This window comes from Hyla sarda, chromosome 8 (assembly GCF_029499605.1).
Source record: "Hyla sarda isolate aHylSar1 chromosome 8, aHylSar1.hap1, whole genome shotgun sequence".
Taxonomy (NCBI): domain Eukaryota; kingdom Metazoa; phylum Chordata; class Amphibia; order Anura; family Hylidae; genus Hyla; species Hyla sarda.
The window spans coordinates 120197022-120216487 of NC_079196.1; the positions used below are offsets into that span (position 1 = coordinate 120197022).

General features: G+C 44.3%; 1 protein-coding gene across 1 annotated transcript in view; it reads left to right on the forward strand.

The window, feature by feature from the left end:
- Window positions 1-19466, forward strand: part of LOC130284897 (carboxypeptidase O-like) — a 239466-nt gene that overhangs the window by 25436 nt on the left and 194564 nt on the right. Inside the window, exon 4 of the mRNA XM_056535811.1 lies at window positions 4714-4828. Coding sequence (XP_056391786.1) covers window positions 4714-4828 — 115 coding nt within the window. The remainder of the gene's footprint in view (window positions 1-4713; window positions 4829-19466) is intronic.

A 19466-nucleotide genomic window follows, 5' to 3' on the forward strand; every position in this document is an offset into this window, starting at 1 on the left:
GATGGGAGGAGTGACCCCATTTGAGGATCCCAAGGCGTTGGCGTGGAGAAACAAAGGTCTTTCCTGGAGGAGTTTGCCTGATGGAGGCTGGAGAAGTGGAAATCAGGCAGTCAGGAGGAATGATGTGTTGAGGAGAGAGTTCAATTTCAGAGGCATCTGAGGAACGAGAGAGAGCATCGGCCCTAATGTTCTTATCAGCAGGCCGAAAGTGAATTTCAAAATTAAATCGGGCAAAGAACAGAGACCACCTGGCCTGACGAGGATTCAGCCGTTGGGCAGACTGGAGGTAGGAGAGGTTCTTGTGATCGGTGTAAATAATAACTGGAAATCTTGATCCCTCCAGCAGATGCCTCCATTCCTCAAGTGCTAATTTAATGGCTAGAAGCTCTCGATCCCCGATGGAGTAGTTCCTCTCCGCCGGAGAGAAGGTCCTGGAAAAAAAACCACAAGTAACAGCATGCCCGGAAGAGTTTTTTTGTAGAAGGACAGCTCCAGCTCCCACTGAGGAGGCATCAACCTCCAATAGGAAGGGTTTAGATGGGTCAGGTCTGGAGAGCACGGGAGCCGAAGAAAAGGCAGACTTGAGTCGTTTAAAGGCGTCTTCCGCTTGAGGAGGCCAAGACTTGGGATCGGCATTTTTTTTTGTTAAAGCCACAATAGGAGCCACAATGGTAGAAAAATGTGGAATAAATTGCCTGTAATAATTGGCGAACCCCAAAAAACGTTGGATGGCACGGAGTCCGGAGGGGCGTGGCCAATCTAAGACGGCAGAGAGTTTATCTGGGTCCATTTGTAGTCCCTGGCCAGAGACCAAGTATCCTAGAAAAGGAAGAGATTGGCATTCAAACAGACATTTCTCTATTTTGGCATAGAGTTGATTATCACGAAGTCTCTGAAGAACCATACGGACATGCTGGCGGTGTTCTTCAAGATTGGCAGAAAAAATCAGGATATCGTCCAGATATACAACAACACAGGAGTATAGGAGATCACGAAAAATTTCATTAACAAAGTCTTGGAAGACGGCAGGGGCGTTGCATAGACCAAAGGGCATGACCAGATACTCAAAGTGTCCATCTCTGGTGTTAAATGCCGTTTTCCATTCATCCCCCTCTCTGATGCGGATGAGATTATAAGCACCTCTTAAGTCCAGTTTGGTAAAAATATGGGCACCTTGGAGACGATCAAAGAGTTCAGAGATGAGGGGTAGGGGGTAGCGGTTCTTAACCGTGATTTTATTAAGACCGCGGTAGTCAATGCAAGGACGTAGAGAGCCATCTTTTTTGGACACAAAGAAAAATCCGGCTCCGGCAGGAGAGGAGGATTTACGGATAAAGCCCTTTTTTAAATTTTCTTGGACGTATTCAGACATGGCAAGAGTCTCTGGGACGGACAGAGGATAGATTCTGCCCCGGGGTGGAGTAGTGCCCGGGAGGAGGTCAATGGGACAATCATAAGGCCTGTGAGGAGGTAGAGTCTCAGCTTGTTTTTTGCAAAAAACGTCCGCAAAGTCCATATAGGCCTTAGGGAGACCGGTTACATGAGGAAGCACAGGGACACGGCAAGGTTTACTGGGAACCGGTTTTAAGCAGTCCTTGGAACAAGAGGGCCCCAACTCTTGATCTCCCCAGTGGACCAATCCAGGATTGGGGAATGGAGTTGAAGCCAGGGAAGTCCAAGAAGGATTTCAGAAGTGCAATTGGGGAGGACCAACAGTTCAATCCTCTCGTGATGAGATCCGATGCACATTAGAAGGGGCTCCGTGCGGAAACGTATAGTACAGTCCAATCTTTCATTGTTTACACAATTGATGTAGAGGGGTCTGGCGAGACTGGTCACCGGGATGTTGAACCTGTTGACGAGAGAGGCTAAGATAAAATTTCCTGCAGATCCAGAGTCCAAGAAGGCCACAGCAGAGAAGGAGAAGGCAGAGGCAGACATCCGCACAGGCACAGTAAGACGTGGAGAAGCAGAGTAGACATCAAGGACTGTGTCACCTTTGTGCGGAGTCAGCGGACGTCTTTCCAGGCGGGGAGGACGGATAGGACAATCCTTCAGGAAGTGTTCGGTACTAGCACAGTACAGGCAGAGATTCTCCATGCGGCGTCGTGTCCTCTCTTGGGGTGTCAGGCAAGACCGGTCGACCTGCATAGCCTCCACGGCGGGAGGCACAGGAACAGATTGCAGGGGACCAGAGGAGAGAGGAGCCGGGGAGAAGAAACGCCTCGTGCGAACAGAGTCCATATCCTGGCGGAGCTCCTGACGCCGTTCGGAAAAACGCATGTCAATGCGAGTGGCAAGATGGATGAGTTCATGTAGGTTAGCAGGGATTTCTCGTGCGGCCAGAACATCTTTAATGTTGCTGGATAGGCCTTTTTTAAAGGTCGCGCAGAGTGCCTCATTATTCCAGGATAATTCTGAAGCAAGGGTACGGAACTGTACGGCATACTCGCCAACGGAAGAATTACCCTGGACCAGGTTCAACAGGGCAGTCTCAGCAGAAGAGGCTCGGGCAGGTTCCTCAAAGACACTTCGAATTTCCGAGAAGAAGGAGTGTACAGAGGCAGTGACGGGGTCATTGCGGTCCCAGAGCGGTGTGGCCCAAGCCAGGGCTTTTCCAGACAGCAGGCTGACTACGAAAGCCACCTTAGACCTTTCAGTGGGGAACTGGTCCGACATCATCTCCAAGTGTAATGAACATTGGGAAAGAAAGCCACGGCAAAACTTAGAGTCCCCATCAAATTTATCCGGCAAGGATAGTCGTATTCCAGAAGCGGCCACTCGCTGCGGAGGAGGTACAGGAGCTGGCGGAGGAGATGATTGCTGGAGCTGTGGTAGTAACTGTTGTAGCATAACAGTCAGTTGAGACAGCTGTTGGCCTTGTTGCGCAATCTGTTGTGACTGCTGGGCGACCACCGTGGTGAGATCAGCGACAACTGGCAGAGGAACTTCAGCGGGATCCATGGCCGGATCTACTGTCACGATGCCGGCTGGCAGGTGGTGGATCCTCTGTGCCAGAGAGGGATTGGCGTGGACCGTGCTAGAGGATCGGTTCTAAGTCACTACTGGTTTTCACCAGAGCCCGCCGCAAAGCGGGATGGTCTTGCTGCGGCGGTAGTGACCAGGTCGTATCCCCTAGCAACGGCTCAACCTCTCTGGCTGCTGAAGATAGGCGCGGTACAAGGGAGTAGACAGAAGCAAGGTCGGACGTAGCAGAAGGTCGGGGCAGGCAGCAAGGATCGTAGTCAGGGGCAACGGCAGAAGGTCTGGAATCACAGGCAAGGAACACACAAGGAACGCTTTCACTGGCACTAGGGCAACAAGATCCGGCGAGGGAGTGAAGGGGAAGTGAGGTGATATAGGGAAGTGCACAGGTGTAAACACTAATTGGAACCACTGCACCAATCAGCGGTGCAGTGGCCCTTTAAATCGCAAAGACCCGGCGCGCGCGCGCCCTAGGGAGCGGGGCCGCGCGCGCCGGGACAGAACTGACGGGGAGCGAGTAAGGTACGGGAGCCGGGGTGCGCATCGCGAGCGGGCGCTACCCGCATCGCGAAACGCATCCCGGCCGGAGGTGGTAACGCAGCGCCCCGGGTCCGTGGAACCGACCGGGGCGCTGCAGTGAGGGAAGTGTAGCGAGCGCTCCGGGGAGGAGCGGGGACCCGGAGCGCTCGGCGTAACAGATGCCTATTCCAAATGACCGAAAATGCTTTTCAAATGTCCTCTACAACAGCAATGCAAACAGCTGAGGGGAAATTTTGCTAAAACAGGTGTTTCTGAACAGCTTGTCAATGAAAATGGCCCCCAGTTTGTGTCAGAACAATTCAAAAAGTTTTCATGCTTAAGTGGAATATGACACCTTACATCTGCACTATATCATCTACCTTCCAATGGTTTGCAGGTGGTGCAATGAAGTGATACAATTGTGTTACCTGCATCAGGACACAGACACGATACAAGAAATATATTTTATATGGGGTATTTGGGTTTTAGCTAGCTTTCATGATGGTATAAATGACATGCTTCCGTTATTCATTAGAGGTCAATACAATTATGATGACACGTTGCCTTGACGATGACGCAGAGGGACGTTCATTACCAACGTCCTTCTGCGTCGTCGTCAAGGCAACGTCTCTATTCCGGGCCCGAAGCGCGGAGAAGAGGCCCCCCCGGTGAAGATGGCAGCCCACTATGTTTATGGTTTACCACTTTTGAACAGTAAAACAACTTTTCTTTTCATGTAATAGCCTATGTGATTCCATATTTGTAAATTACTTCATTTACCAAAGATAACTCCTTACTACAAAAAAACTAAATTCTTATTGACCATTAGAAGTTTTACTTCTTTGACAACTTCTGGCCACAGCCTGTTTTTATGGGAATTCTGTCTACAGAGAGACCAATACATTTCACATAAAATGCCACATATCATCTATAGTAGTTTACTGTAAATAATTTCCCAGCACAATGCAACCTTGTTCAGTCCAGTGCACTTTTAATGCAGGAAGCTCAAGGCACCTAACTTGGAGGGTCAGCCATTAGGGCATAGGTGACAGTGGCATCTGGAACATTACAACATATTTTCCATGGTCATAGAAGTTGCAATTTTCAGGCAGCAAAACCTCTTGTGCATTATAATAGCAATTCTTTTTGGTAAAAACATGTAATAGAAAAAGACCCTTTTTTAATGCTTTTAAAATACTTATTTACCAGGATCATGATTTCTGATGTGCAGAAGCAAATAGATTATTCAAGTATGAGTAGGAAAAGCACTGGGCGAGTATCACTGGAAACCTATGATTATGAAATCTATCACCCGATGACTGAGGTAAGTAGGGGGGTTAAAATATACGTAGAGATAACTGTTGGGGGAACAATTGCCATAGCAATGCAATAGTTATGATTTATAGAGCTGTTAGGAGATGTATGGAGATAAGCCAATATGTTTGCTATATTTATCTATATTTGACCGGAAAAAAAAACACAAGGAAGGGAATTCAGTAAATTGGTGAGCCTGCATACAAGCTTTCCCTTTTTTTTAGACTGCTCTCTCACTTTAATAGAGGGTTTTAGTGGGGGTACGCATGACCAGTCATGGTCTTCAAAGTAATAATGTATACCAAAAATTGGCATAAGTTATGCCATAAATCTACTCCTGCTTATAACTTGAGTAGATTTTGTAGTATGTAACACATAACAGGGAAAAATTTACCCTTTATAAATTTAGCGCATCTTGCTCTAGTACACATGTATTTGACTTTAGACCAGTCATGACACATTCTCTCATCCCAATTTCCTATTAGGCTATAACCACACATTGTGGAAATTTTTTTGCAGCAGAAAATCCACAACCAAATCTTGTGGATTTGGCTGAAGATATGCTAATGATTGGCCTCTTTGGATTTGGCTATGAATGTGATAGAATTTAAAAGATTAAAAAGAAGTCTGTGTATCTCAAGTCAGTTTTTGGATTTGGATTATGCATCAACAAAGTCTACAACACCTGTAGATTTATTGTGGATTTCAATTTCTCCAGTGAAATTAGTAGGAAAAGTCTGCAATAAACACGTGACATGCTGAGTTTAAAATTTCAAATTGTTGGTCAATTCCACACAGATATTTTGCAGATTTGGGAAATCTCATCCACTTTGCTGATATGATGTAGAATTTCCTATGCGAATAAATTTGCAACAAGTCCACCAGGTGTGGCCATATTGTTAACAGTTGTGTTAAATAAGATGTGTCTGCAGCTTGGCGCAGTGTCCAAATGTTAGAAAAATATGCTTAAAACCTAAGTAAAAGGTATATGTAACAATTACTGTTTTAGGAGGTAAGCATTAGCATAAACCTATGCTACTATCTACACTACAAAAAAAAATTAAAAAATAAGGAACCAGGTATCCCTGAAGTACCACAATTATGAAATTACAAACCTTGATATTTGTTAAAACAATTAAATACACGTTTCTATATGTATTTAGGGAAAACATACAGGAGTTACCCAGGATCTCATCTGTAGTTGTTTACAGTCTTACTTTTGTGTTTATGTAACTTTTTTATCACTTTTTATGACATTTTTCTGGGATGTGACGTGAACCGTAACTTTGAAAAAAAAAATGTACATTACGCCATTCACTGTACAGGATCATTTACATTATATTTTGATAGTTCAGACATATACGCATGTGCCAAAATATGTTTATTACCGTAACTATTTATTATAACACTTTTTAGGGTAAAATGGGAAAAAGGAGACATTTACATTTTAGTTGGAGGAGGGGCTTTTTCACATTTTTTAAAACTTTTTTTGACAATTTTTTTTACACTTTTTATGTCCTCATGGGGGATTATTTATAGCAGTCAATAGATTGCTAATAATGTTCAGTGATATGCATAGGCATAGCACTGATTAGTATTATCGGCGATCTTCTCCTCTTTTCTGCTCAATGTCAGACCAGAGAAGAAGACCCCGGGATGATGGCTGTAATGTCCGTTTTTATGTTTTACTATTTTTCTATTTTGGTGTCTGTTCAGACACTAGGTTAATGTATGAACAGTTTTTTGTGCTATTCTCCCTGGCTAGGAAATAGTTAATACTATTTGCCAATGGGAACTCGGCGGAGTTATGTTAACCCGAGCTCTGCTGGTACTCACTGCTGGTGATTAGTTTTACTCTGACCATGACTGTTTTATTATGGACCTTGCTTTTGTCTGTCTTAGTATTTATCTGAGTTTTAATCATGGTTATTATTCCCGTTTATGACATAAATTTTAGTGTGCTTGGTTTTAGTACATCTGTCAGCTTTTAGTATTGTGTATGTCTGTTCTGCTTTTATTTTGTTATATCTTAGTCTGTGTTCACACTGTGTATCTTGTGCTTGTACCTGTGCTCTGTATTATTTATCCTGACCCGTATTCCTCCATGTTATGGAGTTTGGCATTTTCTTGTATCCATTTTTATAGAGAGTTCATTATTTCAGATCTTTTGTGTTTTTAGTACATGTACTGATCATAGTGTACAAGATTACTGATCTAGAGTGTCCTCTTTACATTACCATTGGTCTATAATGTCCTCTGTACTTTATCACTGATCTGTGTCCTCTGAACTAGTATCTGTTTTCTGTGTTCAGTGTGAACAGTGTTCTATGTTTCCTGACCTGTTTAGTGTTTGACATTCAGTTTATCTGTTAAAGGAGTACTCCGGTGCACACTTTTTTCATGTTATCCCGTACGGGCTGCAAAATAAAAGAAAACACACTTTATCTTACCTGCCAACGAGCCCCCGGAGCTCCGGTACAGGTGTCCGGTCCCCGGGGTGTATTCTTCTTACTTCCGGTTAGCCCGGCACGTCACACGGAGCTTCAGCCTATCACTGGCCGAGGCGGCACATCGCTGCGGCCAGTGATAAGCTGAAGCTCCGTGTGACGTGCCGGGCTAACAGGAAGTAAGAAGAATACAGCCCGGGGACCGAACACCTGTACCAGAGCTCCGGGGGCTCGTTGGCAGGTAAGATAAAATGTGTTTTCTTTTATTTTGCAGCCCGGACGGGATAACATGAAAAAAGTGTGCACCGGAGTACTCCTTTTATCCCCTGCGTCTCCTGGTTTCTGCTGTATACTTATTCCATATCTAATCTTGTTAGTTTATTCATATCTGCCGTTAATCTTTATTCCTGTTTCTGAACTGTATGTTAGTATGTCTTATTCTGCCTTATTTTGTATATTTATATCTGTTCTGGTTTTTGTATTCCCATTGCATTTCTGGCCTGTCCCCAAATATGTACTGTATTATTTGTGCACCTTTACACCCATTGCACTTTAGTGTAGTAATGGATCGGCACCCAGTTGTCAATCTATCATTTAGGGGGGATGGGCAAGTAGGCAGGGAGAGTGTTTCTAGGGACAGCTTAGGGCACAACGATCATGACACTGGCCAGAACAAGTGAGGGGACCTCTGTCTGCCATCTTGAATGATCGGATCCCCGTGACAGTGCCCCAGGCAATCCAATCATCCATTGGAATGCACCCATTGCCGCGTGTGCCATGATCTATATAGATCACGGCATCTGAGGAGTTAATGGCAGACATCAGCATAATCGTCACTGATAGCAGCTGGGAACTGCCAGGCATGAAAAAGTGTGCCTCCAGCAATAGCATAACTACAATCCCCAGCATGCACAAACTACCAAAGGGCATGCTGGGAGTTGTAGTAGTGTGCATCCAGCTGTTGCATGACTACAAGTCCCAGCATGTAAGTCCATGCTGAGAGTTGTAGTTTGAAGGGACACTGGTTGCGAAACACTGAGTTAAGTAACAAACTTTCAGTGTTTTGCCATCAGTGTGGCTACAGCTGTTGCATAACTACAACCCCCAGCATGCATGGGCAGCCAAAGGGTATGCTGGGAGTGTTAGTAGTATGCCTCCAGCTGTTGCATAACTATAAGTCCCAGCATGTCCTTTGGCTGTCAGTGCATGCTGAAAGTTGTAGCTTTTGCAACAGCTGAAGGCACACTGGTTGCAAAACACTGAGTTTGTTACCTAACTCAGTATTTTGCAACCAGTGTGCCTCCAACTGTTGCAAACTATCTACAACTCCCAGCATGCACTGACCGACCGTGCATGCTGGGAGTTGTAAATTTGCAACAGCTGGAGGTTCACTGGTTGCGAAAGACTGAGTTAAGTAACAAACTCTCAGTGTTTTGCAACCAGTGTGCCTCCAGCTGTTGCATAACTGCAACCCCCAGCATGCACGGACAACCAAAGGACATGCAGGGAGTTGTAGTTTTGCAACAGCTGGAGGTTTCGCCCATGTTAATGTACAGGGAACATTCACACGGGCAGGGGTTTACAGTGAGTTTCTCGCTGCAAGTTTGAGCTGCAGCAAATTTTCCACCGCAGTGCAAACTCCAAGCGGGAAATTCACCGTAAACCCGCCCACATGAATGTACCCTAAAAACACTACACTACACTACAATACACAAAATAAAGGGTAAAACACTACCCATACATATAACCCTACACAGTTACACACACCCCCCCCCCCCCCCCCCCAATAAAAATGAAAAACGTCTGGTACGGCACTGTTTAGAAAACAGAGCCTCCAGCTCCCAGTATTGCCGGACAGACATTGACTGTCCAGGCATGCTGGGAGTTTTGCAACAGCTGGAGGCACCTTGTTAGGGAAACACTGCCATAGGGTAATTTTGGAGTCGGAGGCAAGTGTAATTCTTGCTTCTGGGTCCTTCCCATGCAAATCCCTAACTAAGGCCTCAAATGTGCATGGCACTCTCTCACCTCGGAGCCCTGTCGTATTTAGAGTCAAAAGTTTTGGGTCACATTTGGGGTATTTCCATACTCGAGAGAAATTGTCTAACACATTTTAGGGGGCTTTTTCTCCCTTCACCCCTTATGAAAAGTTAAAGTTGGGATCTACTCCAGTATGTTATTGTAAAAAAAATTATTCTTTAACCTAATATGCTGGTTTTGCCCCATAAAAGGAAAAAAAGACTCCCAAAATTTGTAATGCAATTTCTCCTGAGTATGGAAATACCCCATATGTGAGCACACAACAAGGCTCATCAGTGAGAGCGCCATGTACATTTGAGGTAATTTGCAAAGGGGTGGCTGATCGTTACAGCGGTTCTGACACAAACGCAAAAAAAAAAAAACACCAACATGTGAGCCCATTTTGGAAACTACACCCCTCATGGAATGTAACAAGGGATATAGTGAGCCATAATACCCAACAGGTGTTTGAAGAATTTTCGTTAAAGTTGGACGTAAAAATGACAAATTTGTATTTTTTCACTAAAATGCTTGTGTCATTCCAAATTTTTCATTTTCACAAGGGGCAATTGGAAAAAATCCTCCTCAAATTTGTAACAACATTTCTTCTGGGTATATAAATACCCCATGTGTGGACGTAAAGTGCTCTGTGGTGCACTACAATGCTCAAAAGAGGAGTGCCATTGTTCTTTTGGAGAGAGAATGTCTGGAATTGAAGGCCACGTGCTTTTACAAAGCCCCTATGGACCCCCCCACATGTCACCCCATTTTGGAAACTACACCCCTCACGTAATGTAACAAGGGGTGCAGTGAGCATTTACACCCCACTGGTGTCTGACAGATTTTTTGAACAGTGGTCCATGAAAATGAAAAATGTGTCAAACACCAGTGAGGTGTAAATGCTCACAGCACCCCTTATTATATTTCGTGAGGGGTGTAGTTTCTGATATAGGGTCACATGTGGGGTAGATCCACTGATCTGGCACCATGGTGGCTTTGTAAATGCACATGGCCCCCGACTTCCATTCCAAGCAAATTCTCTCTCCAAAAGTCCAATGGTGCTCCTTCTCTTCTGAGCATTGTAGTTTGCCCGCAAAGCACTTTACATCCACATATGGGGTATTTTCATACTCAAAAGAAATGGGGTTAAAAATTTTGGGAGGCGTTTTCTCCTATTACACCTTGGAGTAAATATCTAATTTTTAATTTTCACGTCCAACTTTAGCAGGAAATTTTTCAAATAACTGGGGGGGGGGGGGGGTGTAAAGGCTTACAGTACCCCTTGTTACTTTACTTGAGAAGTGTTGTTTTCCAAAAAGTGTGCCATGTGGGGCTTTATTTGCTGTTCTGGTACCATAAGGGCTTCCTAAATGCGACATGCCGCCCAAAAAATATTTTAGCTAAATTTGCTTGCAAAAAGCCAAATGTGGCTCCTTCTCTTCTGAGCATTGTAGTGCGCCTGCAGAGCACTTTCCGTCCACATATGGGGTATTTCCATACTTACAAGAAAAGGGGTTACACATTTTGGGGGGGCATTTTCTCCTATTACCTCTTGTAAAAATATTAAATTTAGGGAAAAAACTGCATATTAGTTAAAAAAAAAATTCATTTACACATCCGACTTCACGACTTTAACGAAAAGTCATCAAGCACCTGTGGGGTGCTAAGGCTCACTGTACCCCTTGTTACGTGCCTTTTTTTTATTTTTTTATGTTATGGCACCATAGGGGCTTCCTAAATGCGACATGCCCCCAAAAAAAACATTTCAGCAAATTTCACTCTCCAAAATCCCATTGTCGCTCCTTCCCTTCTTCGGCAAAAATGTACCACTATGTTAAAGTAGAATATGCCACAAAAAACTATCTTGGAATCAAATTCATAAGTAAAAGCATCCCAGAGTTATTAATGCTTAAAGTGACAGTGGTCAGATGTGCAAAAAATGCTCTGGCCCTTAAAGTGAGGGGTTAAAGAGGTAATCCAGTGGAAAACGTTTTTTTTTTTTTTTTTCTATCAAAACAACTGGTGCCAGAAAGATAAACAGATTTGCAAATCACTTCTATTAAAAAATCTTAACCCTTCCAGTACTTATCAGCTGCTGTATGTTCCAGATGAAGTTGAGATTTTTTTCTGTCTGACTACAGTGCTCTCTGCTGACACCACTGTCCATGTCAGGAATTGTTCAGAGTAGAAGCAAATCCCCATTGCAAACCTCCCCATAGCAAAAGTTCCTGACATGGACAAAGGTGTGAGCAGAGAGCACTGTGGTCAGACAGAAAAGAACCATTCAACTTCGTCTGTAGCATACAGCAGCTGATAAGTACTGGAAGGATGAAGATTTTTTAATATAAGTAATTTACAAATCTCTTTAACTTTTTGGAAAAAGTTGATTTGGGGAAAAAAAAATCCACCGGAGTACCCCTTTAACCCCTTAACCTTTTAAGGACCAAGGACGTACCGGTAGGTCCTGAGTCCTTTCCCTTTCTATAACGTGGGGCCAGAGCGGGTCGGGCCCGGCCTGTAACAACGGCCGGGACCCATGGCTAATAGCGTGTGGCAATGATCGCGGTGCCGCGCGCTATTAACCTTTTAGATGCGGCGTACAAACTTGAACGCCGCATCTAAAGTGAAAGTAAAACATTGCCGGTTATCTCAGTGAGCTGTTCGGGACACGAGGAGGGTCTCCTACCTTGCCTCCTGGTGTCCGATCGCCGAATGACTGCTCAGTGCCTGAGATCCAGGCATGAGTAGTCAAGCGGCAGAATCATTGATCACTGGTTTCCTATAAGAAACCAGTGATCAATGTAAAAGATCAGTGTGTGCAGTGTTATAGGTCCCTATGGGAGCTATAACATTGCAAAAAAAAAAGTGAGAAAAAAAAGTGAATAAAGATCATTTAAGACCTCCCCTAATAAAAGTGTTAATCACCCCCCTTTTCCTATTTAAAAAAAAAACCCAGTGTAAATAAAAATAGAAATAAACACGTGGTATCGCCGCGTGTGTAAATGTCCGAATTATAAAAATATATAATTTATTAAACCGCGCGGTCAATGGCGTACGCGCCAAAAAATTCCAAAGTCCAAAATAGTATATTTTTGGTTACTTTTTATATAATAAAAAATGAATAAAAAGTGATCAACAAGTCCGATCAATACAAAAAGGGTACCTCTAAAAACTTCAGATCACGGTGCAAAAAAATGAGCCCTCATACCACCTCATACACAGTAAAATAAAAAAGTTATAGGGGTCAGAAAATGGCAATTTTAAACATATAAATTTTCCTGCATGTAGTCATGATTTTTTTCAGAAGTACGACAAAATCAAACCTATATAAGTAGGGTATCATTTTAATTTTATGGACCTACAGAATAAAGTGAATGTGTCATTTCTACCGAAAAATGTGCTACGTAGAAACGGAAGCCCCCAAAAGTTGCAAAATGGCATTTTCTTTTTTCAATTTTATCTCACAATTATTTTTTTTCCATTTCGCTGTAGATTTTTGGGTAAAATGACTGATTACAAAGTAGAATTGGTGGCGCAAAAAGTAAGCCATCATATGGATTTTTGGGTTATGATTTTTTAAAGGTAAGGAGGAAAAAACGAAAGTGCAAAAATAGAAAAAACCCTGGTCCTTAAGGGGTTAAGGACCAGGCTCATTTTAGCCTTAAAGGGGTACTCCGGTGAAAACCTTTTTTCTTTTAAATCAACTGGTGGCAGAAAGTTAAACATATTTGTAAATTACTTCTATTAAAAAATCTTAATCCTTCCAGTACTTATTAGCTGCTGAATGCTACAGAGGAAATTCCTTTCTTTTTGGAACACTGATGACATCATGGACACAGTGCTCTCTGCTGACATCTCTGTCCATTTTAGTAACCATGCATAGCAGATGTGTGCTAAGGGTAGCATGGTGGCTCAGTGGATAGCACTGCTGCCTTGGAGCACTGGGGACTTGGGTTCAAATCCCACTAAGGACAACAATAAATAAATCATTATTATTTTTATAATCACGTCAGCAGACAGAACTGTGGTCATGATGTCATCAGAGAACATTCCAAAAAGAAAAGAATTTCCTCTGTAGTATTCAGCAGCTAAGTACAGGAAGGATTAAAATGTTTTAATAGAAGTAATTTACAAATATGTTTAACTTTCTGCCACCAGTTGATTTAAAAGAAAAAAAATTTTCACCGGTGTACCCCTTTAAGGACCAGAGCGTATTTTGCACATCTGACCATTGTCACTTTAAGTATTAATAACTCTTGGATGCTTTTACCTTTCATTCTGATTCCGAGATTGTTTTTTCGTGACATATTCTACTTTATCTTAGTGGTAAAATGTCATCGATACTTGCATCATTTCTTGGTGAAAAATTCCAAAATTTGATGGAAAAATTGAAAATGTAGAATTTTTTTTAACTTTAAAGCTCTCTGCTTATCAGGAAAATAGACATTCCAAATACATTGTATATTGATTCACATATACAATATGTCTACTTTATGATTACATTATAAAGTTGACATGTTTTTACTTTTGGAAGACATCAGAGGGCATCAAAGTTCAGCAGCAATTTTCCAATTTTTCAAAAAATTTTCTAAATCTGAATTTTTCAGGGACCAGTTCAGATTTGAAGTGGATATGAAGAGTGTTCATATTAGAAATACCCCACAAATGACCCCATTATGAAAATTGCACCCCTCAAAGTATTCAAAAATGACATTCAGTAAGTGTGTTAACCCTTTAGGTGTTTCACAGGAATAGCATCAAAGTGGAGAAAATTCAAATCTTCATTTTTTACACTCGCATGTTCTTGTAAACCCAGTTTTTGAATTTTTACAAGGTTAAAAGGAGAGAAATCTTCCTTAAATTTTGTAACCCAATTTCTCTCGAGTAAGGAAATACCATATGTGTAGGTAAAGTGTTCGGAGGGCACAGTAGAGGGTTCAGAAGGAAAGGAGCGACAATGGGATTTTGGAGAGTGAGTTTTTCTTTGAAATTGTTTTTGGGGGGCATGTCACACTTAGGAAGCCCCTTTGGTGCCAGGACGGCAAAAAAAAAACATATGGCATACTATTTTGGAAACTACACCCCTCAAGGAACGTAACAAGGGGTACGGTGAGCCTTAACACCCCACAGGTGTTTGACGACTTTTCGATAAATTTGGATGTGTAAATGAATATTTTTTTTTCACTAAAATGCTGCTTTTCCCCCACATTTTACATTTTTACAAGGGGTAATAGGTGAAAATGACCCCCAACATTTGTAACCCCATTTCTTCTGATTATGGAAATACCCCATGTGTGGACTTCAAGTGCTCTACTGGCGCACTACAATGCTCAGAAGAGGAGGAGCGCCTGTTTGGAATGGAAGTTAGGGGCCATGTGCGTTTACAAAGCCCACCGTGGTGCCAGAACAGTGGACCCCCCACATGTGACCACATTTTGGAAACTACACCCCTCACAGAATTTAATAAGGGGTGCAGTGAGTATTTACACACCACTGCGTTTGACAGATCTTTGAAACAGTGGGCTGTGCAAATGAAAAATGTAATTTCGGACACATTCTCTCTCCAAAATCCCAATGGCGCTCCCTCTCTTCTGAGCATTGTAGTGCACCCACAGAGCACTTGACGTCCACATATGGGGTATGGCCTTACTCAGAAGAAATGGGGCTTTTTTTTTACTATTTTCCCTTGTGAAAATGAAAAATTTAGGATAACACTAGCATTTTTGTGAAAATTTTTTTTTTTTCATTTTCCATTCCAACTTTAATTAAAGTTCTTCAAACACCTGTGGGGTGTTAAGGCTCATTATATCCCTTGTTACGTTTCGTGAGGGGCGTAGTTTCCAAAATGGGGTCACATGTGGGTATTTATTTGTTTGCGTTTATGTCAGTACCGCTGTAAAATCAGCCACCCCTGTGCAAATCACCAATTTAGGCCTCAAATGTACATAGTGCGCTCTCACTCCTGAGCCTTGTTGTGCATCCGCAGAGCATTTTACTCCCACATATGGGGTATTTCCGTACTCAGGAGAAATTGCCTTACATATTTTGGGGGTCTTTTTTTTGCTTTTACCGCTTGTGAAAATAAAAAAATATGGTGCTACACCAGCATGTTAGTGTAAAAATTTTCCTTTTCATAAGGGGTAAAAGGAGAAAAAGCCCCCCAAAATTTGTATTGCAATTTCTCCCGAGTACGGAAATACCCCATATGTGGCCCTAAACTATTTCCTTGAAATACGACAGGGCTCCGAAGTGAGAGAGCGCCATGCGCATTTGAGGACTAAATTAGGGATTGCATAGGAGTGGACATATGGGTATTCTACACCAGTAATTCCCAAACAGGGTGCCTCCAGCTGTTGCTACACTCCCAGCATGCCTGGACAGTCAGTGGCTGTCCGGAAATGCTGGGAGTTGTTTTTTTACAACAGCTGGAGGCTCCGTTTTGGAAACACTGCCGTACGATATGTTTTCATTTTTATTGGGGGGACAGTGTAAGGGGATGTATATGTAGTGTTTTACCCTTTATTATGTGTTAGTGTAGTGTAGTGTTATTAGGGTACATTCGCACTGGCAGGTTACGGTGAGTATCCCGCTAGGAGTTTGCGCTGCGGCGAAAAATTTGCTCCAGCCCAAACTTGAAGCATGAAACTTACTGTAAACTTGCCTGTGTGAATGTACTCTGTACGTTCACATGGGGGGGCAAACCTCCAGCTGTTTCAAAACTACAACTCCCAGCATGTACTGACAGACCGTGCATGCTGGGAGTTGTACTTTTGCAACAGCTAGAGGCACACTGGTTGGAAAACCTTCAGTTAGGTTCTGTTACCTGACTCAGTATTTTCTAACCAGTGTGCCTCCAGCTGTTGCAAAACTTCAACTCCCAGCATGTACTGATCGCCAAAGGGCATGCTGGGAGATGTAGTTATGCAACAGCTGGAGGTACGCAACTACAACTCCCAGCATGCCGAGACAGCTGTTGGCTGTGTGGGAATGCTGGGATTTGCAGTTTTGCAACATCTGGAGGGCTACAGTTTAGAGACCACTGTATTGTGGTCTCAGACTGTAGCCCTCCAGATGTTGCTAGGCAACTCACCGGCTTCTGTAGGATTCAGGGAGTCGCATCGCTGTCCTCTTCTGCCGCCTGCTGCCGTCACCAATCGCTGCCCGTTGCCACCACCATGGGTAAGTGGACTTTGTCGCCGGTCCCTGTCGGTTTCTCCGTTCTGCCCCGGCCTATTGTGCGTGGGCAGAACGGGAAACCAAAAGTTAACCCCCCCGCCCCCGATCTGCTATTGGAGGCCGTTTCTTGACAACCAATAGCAGTGATAGGAGGGGTGGCACCCCTGCCACCTCACTCCTATCCGTTCAGGGGGATCGTGGGTGTCTTGGACAACCGAGATCCCCCTTATATTCCGGGTCACCATAGACCCGTATGACCCAGAATGGGCGCAAATCGCAAGTGTTAATTCCCCTATGGGAATATGCCGATATGGGGGGGTCTGATGCTGGGGGCATTTGCGCCGGGTGCCTGCTGATCGATTTCAGCAGTCACCCCGGTCCAGTCCCCGCCTGGCACGCGGCGGGGACCGAAATTCCCACGGGCGTACAAGTACGCCAGTGGTCCTTAGGTTCCCTAAGTGGTTGAAGAGGCACTGTCATGATCTTGCGAATTTTTGTATTCCTCCGAGTTCACTTCCCCACTTGTAATAAACCACCCCCTGCTTTTATTTATATATATATTTTTTTGTTTTCTACCTCGATATTGTTCTATATCTCCTACTAATTATCAGTTTGTTCCCCAGACTGGGAAGGAGTGTTCCCTAGCAGTTGTAACATAATCTGAAGCCCTGCTGGAGAGTACTTCCTCACTTACTCTGCTACATACAGCCCAGAGCAGTTCAGGTGTGCAGCTGTCGGGTGTGTCCCTTTTGAGCTCCAGACTTCCACACAGAGAGAAGCAGTGTTTTCCATCAGCCTTTCCCGGGGGGGGGGGGGGGGGTTATAGGCTCATGGGGACGACTTTCCAGGGAGGATCTTCATGTGGCTCAGAATCTGGCGAGCACGGGGTCCAAAAAGAACAGGCCAGAGCTATGAAAGAGGATCACAGTGCTGAAAAGCGAGATAGTGAAGCTGGAGGAGAGGAGAGCTGAGATACTGGAGGGGAGCAGTCTCTTTAAGGAGAAGCTGGAGAATGATGATAGTTTGGCCGCCGTGAAATTCCCAGATAAGGTGAAAGTGGAGGTGGATGATGGGTAGAGTAGTGGCAGTGAAGAAAGTGAGGATGGCTGTGATGGAGGAAAGGAGGAGGAGAGGGTGGAAGAAGATGTGCCTGTAGCTCCATGTGACACCATGACCACCCAGGACAGTTACATTGAGTCTGCAAAGGTGGCGCTTCCACTAAATGATAGTGAAGAGGAGGATGTGGAGAGTGAGGCTGGGGGATTGCTGAGGGCTATAGTGATGCAGGAGTCCCCAGCCCACCTCCAGAATTTTATCTTTGTTGACAACCTATGTGAGGATGTGGCAGTGAAGCAAAGAAAACAAAAGAAACAAAGCAACGAAACAAAAGTCACAAGAATCCGTGCAGTATGTGTTTGTTCCTTTCCAGCAGTCTGGGCCAGCTGCAAAGCTGGTTCAGGCTGCAGGCCCCCCAGACTGCCAGACCCCGTTTCTGTGGTAGAACGGAGCCAGCATGGGGGGGGGGGTACAGCATGGAGTGCGGTCGGGTAATGCTAGCGCTGACATTGTGGAAGGAGCTGGGGTGCGCTCAGAGGGGCAGCCCCAGACAGACATGGGAAGTAACATCGCCTATAGTGGGAAAATCATCAGCATCGACCCCAGCAGCAGTTAAGATGATTCAGAGGATCATACTAAAACCGGCAGTGCTACAATTCCCAGCCAGCCCAGAATGTGTTAGTCAGGTCAAGAGTGCAGGGTGTGTGAATGCTGAGTGTAGTAGTGTTGTGGATGAGAGGAGTGTATGTGGGAGTGTCATTGGAGTGAATGTTGGTGGGAGTGGAAGTGGTATGAATGGGTAGTCTAGTATGGATGGCAATAAAGAGGATGAGAGTAGTGGTGTGAAGGGTGTTACTAGTGGGTCTGGTCCGGCTGCCTCCCCCCTTTTTACCGCTCCTGTTGAATGCCGACAGGTTATTGAATTAGAAATGGGGAGGTGCCTGATCTTAGATGTCTTCATGAAGGGACAAGAACTCCGGCTCATTAATATCTATGCCCCACAAACCATGTGGGGCCGTAAGATCTCCTTATGAAAATTAAGCCCTTTCTTTTTACTAATCGGCAAGTGATTTTTGGAGGGGACTTCGAGGTCCCAAGATAGGAGAGGTTCCAACAATCCGCTGACTTATGACTGTGTGGCCCTCAATAATATTGTTAGGGAAGCTCGCCTAGAGGATGCCCAAATCCGGAGCCCCTCAGGTCAAGCGGGTTTCACTTTTCATCGAGTTAGCTGCAGGTCTAGGTTAGACAGGTTTTATTTAAAGGAGGAAGCCTTCTCTTCCGCAGTGTCCGTGGTTGAGGTGGAGTTCTCCAATCACTGTATGATTTTGTTTTCCTTGAATATTTCAGAAACCCCCCGGATGGGTAAAGGTTATTAGAAGCTGAATTTGTCCCTCCTGGAGGAAGCGGAGGTAAGACAGTCCTTTGAGGATTTTCTTCAGAGTCAGGTACCTTTACTGGACCTACGTAGTAGTAAATCAGAGTGGTGGGAGATATTCAAGAAGCAGGTTGCGGGGTTCTTCCGCCAGCTCTCGAGTCTCAGGTCCCTGAACAGGTATCGCCTGTATCAGGGTCTGAGGAGGAAACTCGAACTTCTCATCTCGACTGGAGGTAGCCGAGAGGATATCTCCAGAGTGAAGTCCTTGCTGATGAGGTGTCAGTATGATAGGCACGCATCTTTGGTTTTTGAGAGGGATTACAGGAGGTACCGCTCGCCCAACCCTTACAGAAACTGCAAGATGTCAGTGAGTAGTAAAGTAATTTCAGGACTGATTAATAGTACGGGATCTCGGAATCGATCCAGATCAGAGATCTTGGAGGTAGTCAGATCCTTCTACTCGCACCTCTTGGGAAGGAAGGATCTGGATGGGGATGTGATGTCGGGTTTCCTGGCTGAAGCCATTCCTGAGCAAGGGGTAGACCCATCTCTTGGCGTTTTGGCAGAAGAAA